The sequence below is a fragment of the Pleuronectes platessa genome, chromosome 14, assembly GCF_947347685.1.
Source record: "Pleuronectes platessa chromosome 14, fPlePla1.1, whole genome shotgun sequence".
NCBI lineage: Eukaryota > Metazoa > Chordata > Actinopteri > Pleuronectiformes > Pleuronectidae > Pleuronectes > Pleuronectes platessa.
Genome location: NC_070639.1, coordinates 15,749,445 through 15,769,352, shown reverse-complemented (window position 1 = coordinate 15,769,352; position 19,908 = coordinate 15,749,445). Strand labels below are relative to the sequence as shown.

General features: G+C 41.6%; 1 protein-coding gene across 1 annotated transcript; it reads right to left on the bottom strand.

Moving 5' to 3' along the window:
• Positions 1 to 2,330: 2,330 nt before the first annotated feature.
• On the bottom strand, positions 2,331 to 9,513 carry desma (desmin a). The gene is made up of 10 exons (XM_053439840.1): positions 8,850 to 9,513; positions 6,831 to 6,891; positions 6,499 to 6,594; positions 5,374 to 5,535; positions 5,105 to 5,230; positions 4,814 to 4,924; positions 4,510 to 4,619; positions 4,322 to 4,374; positions 3,780 to 3,871; positions 2,331 to 3,040 (listed from the first exon to the last, which is right to left on the bottom strand). Exons 1-10 carry the CDS (start codon positions 9,431 to 9,433, stop codon positions 2,999 to 3,001), a joined length of 1,437 nt encoding a protein of 478 aa, XP_053295815.1. The 5' UTR covers positions 9,434 to 9,513; the 3' UTR covers positions 2,331 to 2,998.
• Positions 9,514 to 19,908: the final 10,395 nt, after the last annotated feature.

The window sequence follows — 19,908 nt, the reverse complement described above, 5'->3', positions numbered from 1 at the left end:
CGGAGGACTTTCACCTTAACCCGCTACTGCATGAGAATCTCTGTGTAACTATGTGTCAGTGTTTCCGTGTGTCACTGTTGTCCTGTAAGAATACTTCTGATTTACAGTTTTATTTTCCCAGGGTGCACAAAACATTTTCAGCATTGACTGAATGGAGTGAAATTTACAGAAGGATGTTGATCTGAAGTGATGTGCAGGATGCAGGACTGAGAATCATGATCTGAATATTTTCATCCAGCCCTGGTTTAGAAAAAATAATGAAATTTACATCTGTGGTACAAGATTAGAAAAAAAGAAACTAAAAGCACCAAAGTGCTGAGTTCATCTTCTTCTCCTGCTCTTCCTCCTCCTCTTGCTGCTTCTTCTTCTTTGCCCCTCCTCATCATAGTTCTTCATTCTTCTTCTCCTCCTCCTCTTCTTTTTCTTCATATACGCTGTCCAGGTAAAGGGCTTTTAAAAGCCATTTGAATCATGTCTCTGTGATATGCTAAGTCACCCTGTGTTCTGCTCTCTGCGTCTGTATGTAAGTGGCTGTTCAGGTGTTATTCTGAGTTTTGCTTTCATTCCAGTCCTGTTCACTTGTGTGGTTTCATTGTGGTGCAGTTGTAACACCATCACTGTCCTTGGAAACAAAATGTTAAACTTTGACCTCCGTCTTGCTTGTAACTTGGGGACAAAGTGAATAACTATTCTTCTGTCCTTCCTATGGATTTGCTTTTCTTCCTATTGTTCCCTGTGACTGCTTCTCCCTTGTGAGTATATGTTGGGATAACGCCTTCATTGTAGATACTGAACTGTAAATAGTTTTTAAATGTACAAATGTTTGGTTCTGTTTTCACGTTTTACACCACGATCGCTTCTGTCATGTAAATGGTCCAGCGGATTATTTTCTAATGGAGTAGACATGTTTTATATTGCGTTACCACTTTATGTCCAGTTGGTTTCATTTGGCTGGGCGGTGGATGCACTTCTATCATTCTCCTCCTGTCTCATCCACGTGATGCTGAAAATCAACTATAACAAACTGAGCCTTGACTTTTGATTATCAGCAGTTATTAGCAATTTATTAATTGCGAGATGATGAATAATGATGTCCCGACCACCCTGTTTATTATTATTATTATTATTATTATTGCCATTGTTACTGCGCATGAATTTATATGGACCTAAAATATGATAAACATTGTGATTCTACAACCTAATTGTCTTCCTGTCCCTCACTGTTCCAGCCTCCATTATTTGTGTCCACAAATACTCCTCAACAATACACGATACAACGATACTACAACTTAAGCTAAATACTACAGTCCGATCAGATACTATATTGTGCGTACTGGAATAATCCAGTATTCAGCCTGAACGTTATATCTGCAGGTATTGTATATCATCATAGATCAATAGGAATGAGAAATTGCGGCATAGAAATGTAAAGCTAGAGGGAGGGTTATTCCGAAATAGTCACAATTCTAGAAAAAGAAATAGCCGAGATCCATATATAAAAACTTGTTTATCTTTGGTTTGTGTTTGTGTTTATATTTGAAATACTGTTTGGATACTCAAATATTGATGATGATTCAATCTGAGCCTTACAGGAATATAGCATATTTAAAATAAATAAAATTCAGGCTGGAATAAATAAATCTAAAATTTAAATCATATTAACCATCAACATGTTAAGTCTATTTATAGGACACTTAGGGCGATATAGTCAGCAACGATTACAAACTTGACACATGATAAAAACACAGCATCAGGTTGTCTGGTTGGCTTTGTGCTGAGTACCAATGTAATCAGAGCTTAATTTATGGAGAGGGTCCACTTCTTCTTCTTCTTCTTCTTCTTCTTTTTTGTTGCTTCTTATTATCTCTAACTGATCTTGTGCGTCTGTGAATCAGCCCCTTCCATCTTTTTCATTTTCTCTCTCTCTCTCACCCTCTCGGTCTCGCTTGTCTTCTCCGCTGCTTCACTTTTGTTCTTGTTTCTGTCTCCGCTGACATTTCCAGTCCAGTGACTTCATAAACAAAGTCTACACACTGTAATGCTGTGCACTAATCTCCTTTCTGCCAGAAACTAATCATGACCGGGACCAGCTCATTAAAAGCCATTGTTCCCTTTTCTCCACCACCAAGACGACCGGCTCTACTGCTGATAACTTCAACAGAACGGCGACTTCCCATTTTCTCTATAAAAGTGAATTAGAAGTCAGAGAGTGCTACGCTTGGCTGGAGTGGAAACCTAATGCAGATGATGAATGCAGTTGGTTTGAGGAATTCATGGAAGGAAAAGGTATGGTTGCTCTTTCTCCAAATAAAAAAAATCCAATCCAAAAATGGTGATAATAAATGCTTTTATTATTTGAGTTTTTTTTTTTTTGTCACAGTGAAGCACCAGACCCTGGTTAACCCATACACACAATCAAAGACCCAGCACGTGCTCTTGAGCTCAAACTTAAATTACATGACTGAGTTCCCTTTATCGTCGGATGTTTTTTGTGTTTCTGACATATTTCAAACGTCAGACCAACAACTCACTTTCCTTAAATCAGTTACACAAATCACAAGCCTTCTTCAATCACGTCATATTCTCGTGCATTTGCACAGAAAGACTGGAAATATGTGCAGGACCATTGGGAACTTATATTAGGCCAAAGCGGTTACACCAAAGGTTTGCAAGAATTGAAACTGCAATCTCGCCTTTGTATGTTTGTAGAGAAGATATTCAGGTCTTTATTTGAGAGACAGAAAGTAGCATTAACAAAGTGTAAATTCCTGGAATGCAGTGCATTGCACCTCCACAGCTCCACTATGCTGTTTATTATGTATACAGTACATAAACTGGTTGCATTCACTTTCGTAATAATCTTCCATTTAAATCGATCAGAGTTCCTGAAAATGGGCTCAGCTCATAAATCGTCGTCGTAATCGGAAAATGTAAATGGTTGCACTATTCTTTTTATTCATTTATTAGAAATGGTGTTTCTTATGTTGCCTCTTCTTGTTTACATGATGTCTTGCTGGTGCTGTGTGGACTCGCTGACCACCTGAGGAGGTAAAAAAAAAAAGATAAGACATAGATTAAAGAAGAAAAAAACAATAATTATGTTCTATAGATATGATAGGTGAGAATATTCTCTATCAACAGTGACAATACTGACAGTATTGATGTTCACCTCTTGAGTGCAGGTTTTGTTTGTGCTGTGGGGGGGGGGGGGGGGGGGGGGGGGGCACAGTGAGCACTGACAGTGGAGTGTTTCTGTCTATGTTAAAGTGTCCATACTGGGTCAATGCAAACTACCAGATTTCTGTTAGAAACTCTAGACGTTGCTGCAGTTTTGATCTGAACTCAGAGTGTTATCTCTCTTTCCGTGCTTTCAAACACAGCTGTAAACTTTGGCCTGTTCAGACAGAGATGCAGGTGGAGAATAGATCACAGTTAACAGAGCTGTTTTCTGTTTAAATCTGGTAGTTTGCCCAAATCTAGTGAACTGGTGTCAAAGGGGAGGTGGGAACCAGACTTACACACTGGGCACTAGCGCCCTGGCTCAGAGCAAACTTCATCTGGGTGAGAATATACACAGCAACAAATCAACAACAACCCACTGGATCCATTTTGTGTAATTTCTTCATAGATGAACAACACTTTTATCAAATGGTGTGCTGCAAGGTTGTGTGCATGTCTGATGAGACTCTGGGATGTCTGTGCATGGACCTCTTCACATTCTAAAATACATGCTTGGACGTATATGTTGTGAATATATGAGTGAGTGAGTGTGCTCATACCTCTCCATCGCGGGTCTCAATGGTCTTGATGAGAACAGTTTTCTTGGAGTGAACCTCTGATGAGCGTTGATGCTGGGACTCGGGACTGGTCTCTGCAAGAACACATTCACTCAGCTCTTATTCTCCTACATTAAACTCTGCTGCAGTACCACTGAACTGTGCTTTACAGACACGTGTGTCGCTACCAGAGGTATAATAAGCATTGAAGACGATGACATGCTTTGCACTTTATGGGGTCAGCCATCAATAAACTCATATTCATAAATACAGAGGTGTCGACACAGAGCAATTGCTCACTACATCTGTAAATACATTTGTTTATCGATGTGTGGCTTTGTAAGGGTTGCCTCTGTGAATCACAGTTTGACACATCACATATCAGCACACAGTGGTCAGAATGTGACGCTGCAGATATGCAACATGTTATACCCTCAAAATGGCAACTACCATATACAGTCACATGCTATAATTAGTCCTTTTATATCTCATCTGGAATGTAAAATAGATTGTTATGTTTGGAGAAAAGAACGCATGGTTTTTACCTCTGAATCCAATGGTGGAATAAGAAGTCTGGACAGGTCCAGTGGTGGTGATTCTGTGAAGAGGAGGAACATTCAATGCAGCATTAATATATGCAGATATACAAGTTACACATATCAGTGAGTAAAGTACGATTATGATGTAGCCTTGGGACAAATACTGCCTGACTCCACTGCATGCAAACACACACCTGCTCTCCTCTCCCTCCAGCAGCTTCCTGTAGGTGGCAATTTCAATATCAAGGGCCATCTTCACGTTGAGGAGGTCCTGGTACTCTCTCAGGTGGCGGGCCATATCATCCTTTAAATCAGAAAATGATTTATTACCTATTCAAAAACACTTCTTAAACATAATGATGCTATATATTATTGTTCCCAGTCAGGCATGCAGTGGAAACATCCATGAGCTCTAGTTAATGATTATCACCAGAGTGAGCATTAACCTGAAATGAGTCATTTCATGGACTAAGGAGTAAGTGTAAAACCTTTAATTACCTTCATCTTGTTGATGTCTTCCTCCAGCCTTGTGATGGTATCCTGGAAACCAGAGGCTTCACGGCCCATGCGGTCCTCCATATCTCTCATCTGGCGCAGCAGAGACTCATTCTGGAGGAGAGGTGATCAAGTTAATAGTGGTGAAAGTCTGGCCCGAAAATAGATTGAGAGAGATAGAGAGAAGGGGAAAATGGAGGTGTGTGTAGGCAGAATGTCTGAGAAGGTAAAGACAGCATGTTTATAACCAGAATATGAAATGAACTAAGTGCATTAAATGAAGCTGTTACTCACGGTGCCCTTCAGTGAGTCGATCTCACAGGTGTAGGACTGGATCTGGTGTCTGTACTCCATGCTCTCCTGTTTGGACTGACGCAGTGCATCGTTGTTCTTGTTCACAGCCTGGCTCAAATCAGTCACCTGAGTGGAGAGAGGACAACGTTACAGCAGTTGCAATAAAAGCTGAAATAGACAATCACCCTCTGTCTGGGTCTGTGTGTGTGTGTGTGTATGTGTGTGTGTGTGTGTGTGATATATGGACTGTACTTGTGCTTCCACCACACCTTGGACTTGTACCATTCCTCAGCCTCTGAGATGTTCTTGGCGGCGATGCCCTCGTACTGCATGCGGATGTCCCTCAGAGCAGCGGTCAGGTCGGGCTTGGACATGTCCATCTGGACCTGGACCTGGGTCTCCTGCATCTGGCCCTGCAGCTCATGGATTTCCTGAGAGGTGACAATAAGGCAATTTTCATTAAAGATAGAAATGTATATTAATGATAAAAGGAAAGAATGACTTGTGTTGGGTTTTAAAGAAAAAGAAACAGAGCAAAGATATAATTTAAAGTACCAGTGTGTAGAATTTACTGATATCTAGTGGTGACATTGCAGACTGCAACCATATGAATAGCTTTCCCCTCAGACACTCATGAAACAGAGTTGCAAGAGTATCCTACCTGGGACCTTTAAACCTTCTCTGTCCCATAATCAAAAACACTTTGAAACTATCTTGAAATGGAATATAGAACAATGTATGATCTATGTACTCAAATTCACATCATTAAAATATAAGTATCAATCCAAAATAACCCAGTGTCTGATCTGGGAAGTTTAACAAACTGATTGGCCTCACTCAGCTGTCCTCCAGTCGGACCAAACTATAAAAATAGCTTTGCATCTGTTCACATGCACACACATATGCACACACACACACATAGACACAACAGCTGACATGCTCTCTTTAACCTATCAGCAGCTCTGCATTTCTGAGAGGTCAGAGTGGAGGCAGGGAAGACAAAATGACAGGAGGGGACCCGTGGTGGGCCAGCATGTGTCTGAGTGGGTGTCTTTTGATGTCTGAAAGCAAATCTGCACAAATGCCTGTGTTGCTCTCACTGAATTGCTCTGTAGAGGAGCTAAATGAACGAGTGCCAGCGATAGAGCTGAGAGAAAACGAGTGGGAGAATGTGTGAGTGTGCATTATAAATACATTTTAATATTAACGGGCGTGTTTAAGTGTGAAACATTTGATCCCCCGACGAGCTGCGTGCCAACAGAGGCTCAGGTCTGAAGTTGAGGAGCTGCTATATGATACTGCACACACCCCATACACGCATAGCACATAGATATATTACTGTAGGTGTGTCTCGGTGGAGACAGCCGGTTAAGTTTACATTCGGATCAACGAACCTCCTCATGGATCTTCTTGAGGAAGGCGATCTCCTCCTGCAGACTCTCAATGCGTCTCTCCAGGTCCAGCCTGGCCAGAGTGGCATTGTCTACATCCTGGATGCACACACAAAACAGACACACAATTATAGTGACGACCAACAGGAAAAGTAAGAGGGTGCAGAGGAAACAGGAAATTGAGGGGAGTCAAGTGATTGACGAGAGGGATTAAAGTGGCTAAGAAGGAGGGCAACCACTGGAGAATGAGACTGAACGAAATGTTTTACTCCAAACATTGAGGAGAAAACCACTGAATATATGCAGGAGTGAAATTATGGAAATGGGAGACATACGGCTCTGAAAGCAGACAGGTTGCTCTCAGCTTCTTCCTTCTGATGAACCTCCTCCTGCAGTCTGCGGAGATCAGGAGTCGTAGAGATTGTGGAAAAGAGCAAAAAACAGAAAACAGTGGAGTTGAAACATAAGCTATTTACAACACTGAACAACTGTGTGTGAGAGCACGGTGTCCTCTCCAGAGACCAATTACAGATAAACTAGTGGCAACCTCTCTGCAACCTTCTGCTCTCTGATCTGACACATTGCAATCCTACATTAATTTTTTTTACAGACACAAACTCTTTCACCCTTGTGCAGTTGCTCTTTGAGGCCTAAAGCCTAGCGCAGCTGCTCTCACAATGTCAGAAGGGTGACGGTGACAAAGGAGCAGTAGGCTGCCCTTGGCTGCTGCTGTTTCCAGAATTAACATTTCACTGTTCACCCTGAACAACTGGGAACTGGAAGTTGTAGACAGTGCGATGTCGGTTCGGGGGGGGGGGGAATCACTGCTTGGTCATCTCTGCTTATTCAAATGTTTCTGAAACGTTCTATTGAATATTTCCCCAGAACAGCACTTTTAACGTACTGTGTGGTAAAATGTATGTATTTATTCACATAAGTTGGGATTGATGGACAGCACTTAGCATATTATACATATTAAACCTCCACAGAACATATTTTCATTAAACTTCTCACCTGTGCTGTTACCTTTAATATTCCTGAAGTCCTTACAGCTGTTTAATTTAAATTGACTGTGTGTGTGTGTGTGCAGCAAATACATTTTTTTTTTGCGTTTTGTCGGGACAGCAAAGAGGGGAGAAATTAAATTGGTCGGATAACACTTTTCTATATGTAATTTGTGGTTCATCCTATGGGTGAATGTGTGAGTCTGCAGGCTTGCATTGAAACTGTTGGCAGGCAGGATTATTTTTTGATCTCCTTCAGAGCAGCAGGTGCTTCGCTTGGTGCTGCAGGCAACAATTTAAAAAGGGCTGATAAAGAGAAAGTGTGTGTGTGTGTCTGTGTGTGTGTGTGTGTGTGTGTGTGTGTGTGTGTGTGTGTGTGTCTGCTTACATGTACACTTAAATTCAAGTGATGTTGCTCGCTGTTGCAGTGACAGAATTTCTAAATTCATAGAGCTGACCTAGTAGCTACAAATAGGCAATTCAGAGTTACACCCACATCACAGCTCTCTCTCTGACACACACCCACTCACAAACACACACAAACACACACACAAACACACACACAAACACACACACAAACACACACACACACACACACACACACACACACACACACACACACACACACACACACACACACACACGTTACAGGCTATGTGGCTCTGGCTACTAGTCTTCCTGTCTGTCACTTGTGTCGCTGTCTGTCTGCCTGAAACTTTCCCGTCCATCTGTCTCAACTTAATTTCTGAGTCTCTCTATCTCTCTCTCTCTCTCTTCACTTTTTCCTGTTACATCTCTTGTGAATAAATTACAAAACACTCCGCTTATCCTCAAACCTCTTCTTCATTAACTTGTTTTTACTTTACACCACATAAAAACTGGTGAGTGACAATGAAAGCCAGATGTTGCTTTTTAAAATCTTCCATTGCATTGATTACTAACAACTGACACAAACACTGAATTTACGCAGGACAGGTGCAAGATAAATATTCAAGACACAAGTTGTCTTTCCCTCGACTTCTGGAAACAACCGTATGAATCAACCGGTGAAGGAACCATCAGACTTTGGTTATACTGTTCACCATATAAAGATGTGCTAGATTTATGGAGTAGAAATACCACAATTATTTAACAATATATTATTAAATACAGATATAACATTTCTGCAACTTTCAAAGTTCAAACATTTTTCTGAGCTAGCATCAGCCTCTGGCTAAGTGCGTCTCTCTTCTGTGCTCTCTCTGTTTAAACCATGAAAGATATCAGCATCACCTTCACATTAGAGTTGAGAAAAATACACCTTTCTGTCATTAATCCATTCATCCACACAATCTATGTGACAAAGGTTACCTCATCTTCACTTTCTGCAGGTCATCAGCCAGGTTGTCTCTCTCCACCTCCACTCGGGCGCGCTGGTTGGAGATGGCCTCTATCTGCCTCCTCAGCTCCCTCATTTCCTCCTCGTACATGTCGGACACGCGCCCGGGCCCCTCGCGGCCCCTCAGCTTCTCAATCTCCACCGTCAGGGCCCCATTCTGCTGCTCCAGGAAACGCACCTTCTCGATGTAGCTGGCAAAGCGGTCGTTGAGGTGCTGGAGCTCGGCCTTCTCGTTGGTCCTTGTGTTGAGGAAGTCCTGGTTCATGGCGTCGGCCAGGTTGAAGTCGAGCTTCTCGCCGGAGTAGGTGCGCATGGCTGAGGAGGAGCCGTACCCAGCCCCTCCAGCACCAGAGGACACCCTGTAGCTTGAATATGAGGGGATGGCGGAGCTTTTGGCCTCGTAGACTCTGCTTGACATGTGGCTTGAAGAGCTGCGGCCTCCTCCTCCTCCTCCGGAGGAGAAGTGGGAAGACATCGGGGTTGAACCGACTCCAGAGCCGAAGGTGCGGCGGTACGAGGAGGCCGACTGGGCTGATGAGGCGAAGGACTTGCTCATGGCTGGTTCACTGTTTGGTTTGGCTTGTGGTGTTGATGGAGCGGCTTGAGGTGCTGAGACCCAACTGTCCCTGTGGGCAACTGGGAGAGAGAGTAAGTGAAGAGATGTTGGGCGCAGAGCGGAGCTATTTGTAGAGCTACCACACCCACGCACGCCCCAAGCCCTCCTCTCTGTCCTCCCACCTTCTCCAATCACCCAATTCTGTACACCCCCTACTCCACACCCCTCCATTCCGCCCTATTCTCCTTTCAGAAGGCCAAACATGAAGAAGTTCGGGTCGGAGCCACTGTTTCCCCGCTTTGTAGCTTGTAGTCTATTCCGACAAAGTCTCAAGGCTTCTTGAGTCGGAGCACAACTCGAGCCTCATTTTTTATCATCTTGGCTTCATTTTGCCTCCTTTTCGTAAAGTGATCTAATCCTCTTTTGTTGACTTGAAAAATTGATTTCAAATCCATTTGTATCGCATGATGTCAGGTATAATTGATCGCTTTTTGAATGAGCTGGCTCCTCTTTAATTTCATGAAAGTTAATAATAGCGAAAGTGCATTTTTGTAATCAGTTCATTGGAGTCTCCTGATAAGTCATCCATTATCCTACGAGCCTTGCCTCTACATCTCCTCCCCCTTGTCAGCCTCTCATTCCTCTCCCCCCTTGTCACTCCCGTTGCCAGGCCCTGGATTCAGCTGTCGAAAGGGTCTGGTTTCAACGGCGGCCTTGTGTGTGCATGTTTGTGTGTGTGTGTGTGTTTGCTTGGATGGAGACCCGACTGAGTGAGTGAGCAAGTCAGTCAGTCTCTGTATTTGTGTTGGGAGTTGGATTGTACCTAAACATGAGCCGGCTAATCATTGACGTAGCTTCACATCGCCTCAGGACATCCACTGTCATTCAGCTTGATTTCATTTTATGGAGCCACGGAACATAAACGCATATGGGCTATCGTCCTGTTCTCAGATTTCCTCTCCATTTCACAACCTTCAAATGACCATGAACATATCCAAGCATGTGATACGGATGTTTAGCATTGTCCCAATGCTGCCACATCAGAACTGATTATGCCATGTGTGATTTACTGCTCCGCCGTAGAGTTGCAATAGAGTTATGTATCTGCCCTTGGTTACATAAGCAGCAGAGCGGGTTGGCCGATAGAGCTGCTGCCAGGAAGGTCGCACACTCCATTTCGCTATAAGGGCTCTTTCTCTGTGGTTCCTCACAACACGGGTGAGCGTAGAAATGTGCAAATCCTCACTTCAGTCACTGGTTACATGCTACATTTTAGTTTCTTTTTATAATGCTGCATATGAATCAGTGAACTATGTGTATATTCCTCAATTTGAGATACATAATGTTTTCACATGGATAAAGTTATTATAGGTAGAATGTTGCAGATGTTTAATTACACATCTAGCACATACACAGCAAAGTTATGTTTTCCTGATATCTTTTCTGTTATAGTCATCACTTCCTTATTTTGATGTATGACTTGATTTCTTAGACTCCATCTGTCTGTTGTTTGGTGCTGGGCAGTTAGCACAATTAATGGAGCTCCCTGGAGGTAAAAAGAAATGGCCGACTGATGATAGAAACATGGCTGAGCAGCTCAAGCTGAATCTAATTTTAGAAAATGTGTGGGCCATATTAACCATTCACAGTTTAAAGTTAGTTAAGATTAAAAAGAAAGTCTATGTAGTTGAATTGGTCGATAATTCCTTGATTACATTTTTCACATTATATCTTATCGATGAATAAACGTCTTGCACGTGCTCCACTTTTCCAAAAGACAGTCTTAGCGAAGTTGACCTTTGACCTAATTGGACATACTTTACCATTTCATTGACATTTTGGAAGAGTTTGTGTCCTAATCGGTGAATGAATTCTTGAGATGTTTCCATACGCATGTTTTGAAGGGTCACAGTGACATAAAACTTTACATATGCACCCCCAAAGTGGACCCCATTGTGCTTAAATAATGAAATTCCAGATGCTCCTGATGTATTGCGTCATTAACAATGGAATGGATGTGAGGATAACACATGAATTTGACCTTTGACAGCTAAAATCTTATCAGTTCATTTTTTTGTTTTGACAGATTTAAAGAAATTCCCTCAAGGTGACCACAGAGAGAACCAAAGGGTTTAGGTTGAGCAGCCAGTGATGTATTGGTAAGCAGATGAAAGAAGTGTAGGCATATGTGCAAGTCTCTTGTTTCAAAAATCTGTGTGTGTGTGTGTGTGTGTGTGTGTATGTGTTTGAGCGTTAATGAATGCTTGTGGTCTATAACCGACAGACATGACTCGTGAGGCATCTCTCCCCTTCCCTGTGTCACAAGACCTGCACCTCTACTTCTGTGTGGTGCTAAATGCTCCTCTGAGAGCTGAATAGACCCCGAACATTTAGCTGAATTCCTACACAATTAAGACATTTAAGCGCCCTGCACCATCACACAGGAGGTGGTACCCAAGACGCCTGTCGGGTTAATGCTGGAACAAGCTATATTGGTGATGTAACATGAATCTATGGACCAATAAGAATTGAAACGGGGTAAGGTCATCCCACACGCACACAGTCCTGAAACAAGGTTCAACCAGGCAACAGTGGAATCACCTGCATGGGTGGTCCATGGGTTGGTCAAAGCTTTATTTACAATCCAATCTTAACAACAGGCATACGTCACATGACTGCAAAGAAATCGTACAAACACATTCTGCTGAGACGCCAAGTTCTTAAACTTTCAACATTTCTGACTGGCATCAAACAGGAAACATTGTGTTAGTATACTGTGTGTGTGTGTGTGTGTGTGTGTCCATGTGTGTGTGTGTGTGGGAGTTGGAGGGGCCGTCGTGTGGGGTCATGCATGTATTTGTGTTTCAAAAAGCAGTGCGTGTATGTGTGCGTGTGTGTGTGTGTCAGCTGCTACTGGGGTCAGCGCTATTTTTAGCTCTTCCCGTATGAACTCTGTTGTCCAGTCACTTTTCCAAAGGATCATGGGAGTGAACACAGAGCCTGATACCCAATAAAAATAAAAATAATGATGCGGCTATTACTGACATCCCCCGTATAAATATAACCGCTGAAATCAGAACTCTGGTGTCTGATATCAAAGGAAAACAAGGTTTGACCATAGAATTGTTCTCTCTTTACACTGTGGACTGTGGACTTTGCCCACTGCAAAAACATGACATCGAGTTTGCCAACCTAAAAATTAAATGAATAAATATTTTTACCTTTATCTTAAAGTATAATTTCTACTTTATTTTGTATCTCTAAATTCTTAGCTCACAAATTCAAATCAGAAAAGAAATGAAGATCAAGTTTTAATTCATCACATACAAGGATTTTGCGTTGGTGTTTCGTTGCATCACCATAAACACAGTCATTTAGAGGGGGGATAAAGTACAATTATACAGTAATTGTGAGTTGAGCATATTTACATATCTACACAATAAAATATTATGACAAAGCATTGGCACACATTCATTTCAAGGTGTCCACAGAGACCACAGATCTTCAGGTCAGTGATGTAGAGGTATCTAGCAATGTAGTGCTTCGTTGCTTTTTCTATTTATTTATGCGAAATACTTTAAAATGAATGTTGAATGTTAAACCGATATGTGTCCTTCATCATACATCATCAGACCATGACTTTTCTTGTTTCACCACTACAGGCCCAGGTGGTCAGGGAAACTGAATAACCTTGAGCAGAAATACTGGTGTTGACATCGGTAAACATGAGTTCTGCGGTTACCACTGCTCAACTTTGGCCTTAAAAATCTGGCTCCGCTGATGATGACTTACTTTCTAAGGGTTCCAACCCCAGTTTCCGAGTCACATCCTCAAACCGAAGCTCTGAACCATTTCCCATCCCACTGCACTCATGCAGCAGGAATGATGAGGGGCCTTTTCACTGTGTCAGATGATGTGAAATTACACGACGTGAGCATGGTGTGACTGGACTGGGTGAACTGTCGATATGACTGGCAGGCTCATCCAGGAGTTTCCCGCAGCTGAAGGCCACCAGATCTTGAGCCCACGGCGGAGAGTGAGCGACCTGTCGTTGCCTGACAACCGCAGACACACAAGCAACACCCGTCCCGGGACACAGGAAAAAAATGGTCTTAAATTAGCAGGCGCATTCCGGCACGGCTGAGAAAACAGTGATCAAATAGACATAGACACATATACGCACCAAGTCTGAGAATATCAACAGCGCATAGCAGCCAAACCCAACTCAGCCATGTCATGATTCTATTTAAAAAATAGGATGCAATGTTTCAGTCTAAAAATAACAGCAGATATAATCTCAAGTTTGCACTAGCTAAAAGCTAATTAGCCAAATGGAAGGTCCAGGGTGTAAGATTTATATGAAAGGGATCTATTGGCAGAAATTGAATGTAAAATAATCCTAGTGATGTTTACGGAGGCCGCCATGTTTCTTTACAGTAGCCCAGACTGGACAAACTAAACATTTGAGTTTTTATGAGATCTGAAGGCTACCACAGGTTTTCTTTCATGTTTGGAAGAAAGGGGTGAGGTGAGGGGTGTACAGCTGCAACATGCAACTTCACCACTAGACGTCACTAAATTCTACACACTGAACCTTTAAGTGAAACACTGTCTCTAGTGAGTCAGAGAAAATCCACCGATTATTAATTTCATTGCCCTCGGTTCTTAGTTTTTCACCATTATTATTTTATGAATAATAATGTGTTCACCTCTTGTGGCCAGGATAACACACAAAACCTCTACCAAGTAAAAAACTAAATTCTATCTATTTTATAATCCTGTCTTATTACCACATTTAAAGTGTGAGGTATTATGGGTATAGTTGGGTTCCAGCATGGGGGGCTCTGCTCTGTGGAATGCCAGGGCAGTAGCAGCCAAGCAGTGTGGATGACATGTTGGGAAATAGTTTGAGAAAACTTTTTTTAACCACTGAACAGGAGAAACGGAGAAACACAATCTGTGTGTTTTCACCAAACACAGTACGCTATACAGAGACACCTCTATATGGATTTTTGTATTTAGTATTTTGGCATTGGTGTAATATAGTTACAGATGGTACATTATAGCTGGCAGCAGGAGATAATAATAGAACGTGATAATTACCATAGAATAACAGCCACAGTGAGACACGGTGGAAAGGCTTGAATGTCTTAACGCAACTTAAATAGTGTCTATAGATCAGAGGTGTTCAGCTGGTTTCATCCTTCATAAACACTGAATGCATGTTGCTCGGCAACCAAGCAAACACGCTGGTACACACATGCCAGTGAGCTGAGCTGAGCTGAGCTGAGCTGAGCTGAGCGTGACACAGGGACCAAAGGATGACAGTGGGAAGTGAGACAGTGGACAGAATTAATTTTTCAACCATCCATTACCCTCAACTGGTTTACAGGGTTGAAGTTAGAGTTCAGTTTGGGTCAGGGTAATTTAGATGTGCTGGTTAATATTAGTGTAAGTAGGGAATGCACTATGTCAATGAGGGTTTCTCCTGTGTGTTTGTGTGTGTGCATGTTTTTTTGATTGCATGCAAGCGTGTAACATGCAACCAGAGATATTTGACGGACTTCGTTTACAAGGATCTGCTTTGCGGTCTATCTTGGGCGAGATACGATATCAAAAGCCAACAGCACAATGTGCCTGAAATAGAGCCGAGGACATCGGATCAAACTATGTGTTTCATGAGTCACACCACCCAGTAAGGCCACTTCCTGTTCGATCTCAGTCAATTCAGGGTTTCATGAGGGGGATGATGAACAACTTGATATTATTCAGCAGATATGAACCTTCGGGAGGGTGAGCAATGATACTCCCACATCATTATAATTCCCTGGACACTGCCCATGCTCTGACAAGGATAGAAGCAAGGTGGGAATAGTTATACTAGTTAGTGTTTCTCATACAATTATATATAATGTTTGTCCGTTGAAAATAGAATGTACTGATTCAAGTCATAAACATCTTATAAATAAATCACATGCAAATAACATTCTATATTGAGTATATTTTATTAATGGAGGCACAGCGGGCTAGTTCAGTTTTATTTCAGTTTGCACCCTGGTTAGACGGATTATAGAGCATGTATTTTTCGATATTATTTTGTGCTATTAACAGATGGTACAAATATAGTTTTAATTTAAAATGTATCAACTCTATTATGAATTGTTATGAGCTCAGAGAAAGTAATCTGGTGTATAGACCGCAGTGGTTACACTTCATTTAAAGACTGTTAGCAGCCTTCCCCATGCTTTGGTTAAAACAGTCAGCAGAGGGCGCAATAGGATAATAAAATGAGACGATGCTCTGACACTATTTTTCTCATGAATATAAAAAAAAATCCTCTTTCTATTTTCACAGGCTTTTCAATCAGAAAGGAGCAATTCACTCTCCAGCGTCCATGATGGATTGAGATACAAAAGGACAAAATAAATAAAAAATTTGAATCGGTGTCTAGTAAACAGGGATAAACACTTTCTTGTAAATTAAAGGTTGTAATGGATTTAGTCAGTTTCATAATGAATAAACCCTTGAACTCATGAAAAGGAATAGTTTGATTGTTGTTCAATTAAAAAACTGTTTAGCCTTTTGAACCGATAGGTGTGGTTCCTTCCTCCAATACTTTTTAATGCAAGTCAAGGCAGGTATATGCTTCTCCGAGTCCGTTACGGACGGACGCACGGACGGATCGGACGGACACTTTTTGATTTATAGTTCTACGAGCCTTTTTGTTGTGAAAACAATTCACCGCCAGAACAGTAGTTGGCGCAACGGAAGTCGAGCTTAGAGAAGCCTACCTCATGAGGTATATAGAAGAAGTCCACGCTGGTTTATTTACGTCCTCCCGGCTCCTCACACACAGTGAACGATGGCAACTAACAGAAAAAGGATGTTGATGACGCGACAGTTTTTGCTGAAATAAAGTGACACCCAGCAATTCATAATGCTTATGTTATCGTGTCTTAACGCAGCGGTTCCCCGGTCTTGTTTCCAAACTGCGTTGCTAATTCAACAGCTGCAACAGCTTGAAGCTACACGGAGGCAGCTAGCTTCCCCCCAGCTTCCACACACAGTCAGCACGGACAGCCGATACTAGCTACTACCAAGTGTTTGCTTCTAACCTGACGGTGTTTGAGAAACAGTGTCATGACAGCCGTGAGATTAAAGTCAGCGGGTTTTTGCGCTGTTCCCACCGCAGTTAGCATGGTGGCTAGCCCGCTAGCCCCGTTATGAAAGTTCGTTATAACCGCATGTGACCGTACACACATGCTGTAAGTGCTCTAACCAGCCACCGTCAGCCGGACAACGCCGCTGGCTTAACACACTTGTCACATTAATCACAGAGTCGTAATTGTGATTTTGGTTTAATGTGATGTAGGGAATGGAACAGGAAGTTTGAGGTCCCGAAATGCTGGCATTAGCGGACCAATCACAGCCAAGGGCTATCCGTGGGCTCTCCGCCATGCCGACGTGTAGTTAGAAAAATCAGAGCTGTCCAAAAAGCTCTCCGTGGAGCCCCGGAGAGGCCCGGAGAGGGAGTTCCACGGCAAAGAAGGCGGTCCTATCTGTCCGTGTCCGTCAAAACGGAGAAGCATAAATTGGCCTTTACAGCTATTTTTGGTGTCACATTTTCATCTAGTTCATGTTTTGTCTTAGTTGAATCATTTAAGTAGGAAAATGTAATGTTTTCTATTGGGCTGTGTAGTTTACAATATAAATATTATATTCAGTCTTATTGTAAACTTGCAGAGTTCAGTTACTTTTAAATGCATTGTTGTTTATGGGGTGCCGTTTGTAAAGCAGCTCACGCTGAAAATAACAGCAACATTTTGTCACATTTAGCTTCAAACCATGTTTAAAAAACTGGTGTGAATTTTTGAGAGTCACCTTTTTTGCACATTTACAACAACTTAGAGATATTTTAAATATTTAAATCCAAATGTTAAATCTTAAATGTTAAATGTTAAATGTTAAATGTTAAATCTAAATGCTGAATCTAAATCTAAATGTTATATTTAAATCTAAATCTAAATGTGAATTCTAAATGTTTATCCTAAATCTAAATCTATATTTTAAATCTAAATGTTAAATTTAAATTTAAATCTAAATGTTAAATCTAAATGTTAAATCTAAATCTAAATGTTAAATCTGAATCTAAATCTAAATGTTAAATCTAAATGTTAAATCTAAATCTAAATCTAAATGTTAGATCTAAATGTTTCGGGTGAAACTAAATATTTAACTTATATGCAAATTCAAATGCCGGTAACAGGAAGTAACAAAACAAAAGCTTGAGGAGGTCAGAGTGTGTTTATAGTGGCAAATAACAAAATAAATCTTATACGGGGAAATGGACTCTTGGACATGGACTATCGTGATATTAATTACATAAAATAACAAACACGTTTGGAGAAACTTTATTTGAAGAGTACTTTGAGTTTTTAGTGTCACTTTTATGAAGGATGCAGGACTTATGACCTGTAGCCACTATAGCCAGCCACAAGGGGACGCACTTTGACTTATCTGTCATGTTTTTCTCACTGCAATGACTTTATCATTTATTTGTAAAAAAATCTGTTCTAATTCTGCTCATCCCAAAATTCAGATATTGGTAAATAGAAATGTTAAGTACTTTGTTTCCAATTACTGATATTTTCCCCTCTTTTGTCCATAACATCATGTAATTTAGTTCATACAGTGTCACCTTCCACAAGTGAAAGTGAGCTCATCAGTCAAGGGAATGAAAATGACAGACTGCAAGAAAGTCCACCGCGTCAAAGAAGAAGTAGGTGTAAACAAGTCTGGACTTGGTTCCCAGGCACTGTGCTATAGTTGCCCTCTGCTCCTCTGCTCACAACACCCCTGAGTACCAGACAGTCGTGTAGTGTGAACAGTACAGTGATCTTAAGACTTTGAAAGTCATTTAGTGTGACCAAAGCTCAATGTTAAATGCCAACCTGACAGAATTTAAGAACCAGTTTGTTTTTTGTTTTTGTTTTGTCAGCCTCAATTTGATCACTGTAAGAAACCTGTAAACTGTATTTGGATTGGATGTCTTGATTCATCTACCTACAAGTCATTATAAGAGGTGTAGACTGAGCTTAGTAGCACAACTCAGTCATTTGTACTGAAAGGGAGAGGCAACTCTCAAACCTAGCTCATCTCATTCAGTTTGCTTCACCCTAAATCCTTAAAGGCGGCCTTTTAAAGGAAACACACTTAAAAAGATGGAATTAGGGTTAAGTTGCACTTATGTAAAATGAGATTAACATCATTACAAAAATATTTTCCTTTGACCACCTTTCTTTATGCAGTGCAGAGTACAGTGCCTTCACCACCGAGGGACAGTGAGGCCAGATGTCAGGAGACAGAGAGCAGCACTCGAGAGAGTGAAAATCAGGGCCAGGCAGGGGACCCGAGACAGTTGTTTCCTTATAATGTGGCAGAATTTGTGTAAGATATTGTTTGGGCTTCATAGAAATACAGCAGTGTAGATGTTGGTCTATTTACATTATGAACCTCTGATATAAGTCTCTCTCGCTCTCTCACTCTCTCGCTCTCTCTGGGCTTTCTGCTGAGTTTTCTGTTGTCCCTGTTTATCTTTGTTTGCTCAGCCCTGTTTATCTGGAGGAAGATGAGGCTCTTGAAGAGGCAACTCTGACCTCCTCAAGCTTTTAATTTGTTACTTCCTGTTACGGGCATTTGAATTTGCATATTAGTTAAATAATTAGTTTCATCCGAAACATTTAGATTTAACATTTAGATTTAGATTTTGATTTAACATTTGAGAGGTCTGTTATGAATCCCGAGAGTTTTAATATGTTGGTGTTTGTTGAACGAAGACTGGAGAAGAATAAAAAAACCTGTGTTTATAAAACCGAAGATGTGGGCCTTTTTTGTCAAAGATGTGTTGCTATATGAGAGGTGTAAACCTAAAGTGGCCCATGTTGTAAATGGTGAATAACGCCCAGATAGCACAAAACCAATTTGGGCCAACTTTTGGCACTTTGGTTGAAGTGCGGTATCGCTGTGACTTACTTGTGGCCCAGATCTGGCAAACAGGTGCCATCATTCCTCACTGAATGCTCGTGGGATGGATGACGGTGTTCACTGTGGGCTAAATCTGGGCCAAATCTCATTTTGCTATGTGGGTACAAACCAAGAAAATAAGGTTACACACGTCAGAGTTCTACTTCCACACTGATCTGAACTAACTCTGCAGGTTCACTTACATATACTTTAGATACAGGAGTAAGACCTGTCCTGATACACCTCTGCACACCTGCACAGCTGCTCGCACGTTTTGCGCGCCTGCATGCACGTTTCTGAATAATGAATGCATGACGTATATGAATGGGTGGAATCCTTAAAATGAACCCCTCACCCTACCCCTCCTCTCCCCCTTTCTCTCTGATTCCGTGATGACGTAGATGGAGGCTGATCCCGGACGTCATTTGCGCAGCTGTGCTGTCGTGAATCGA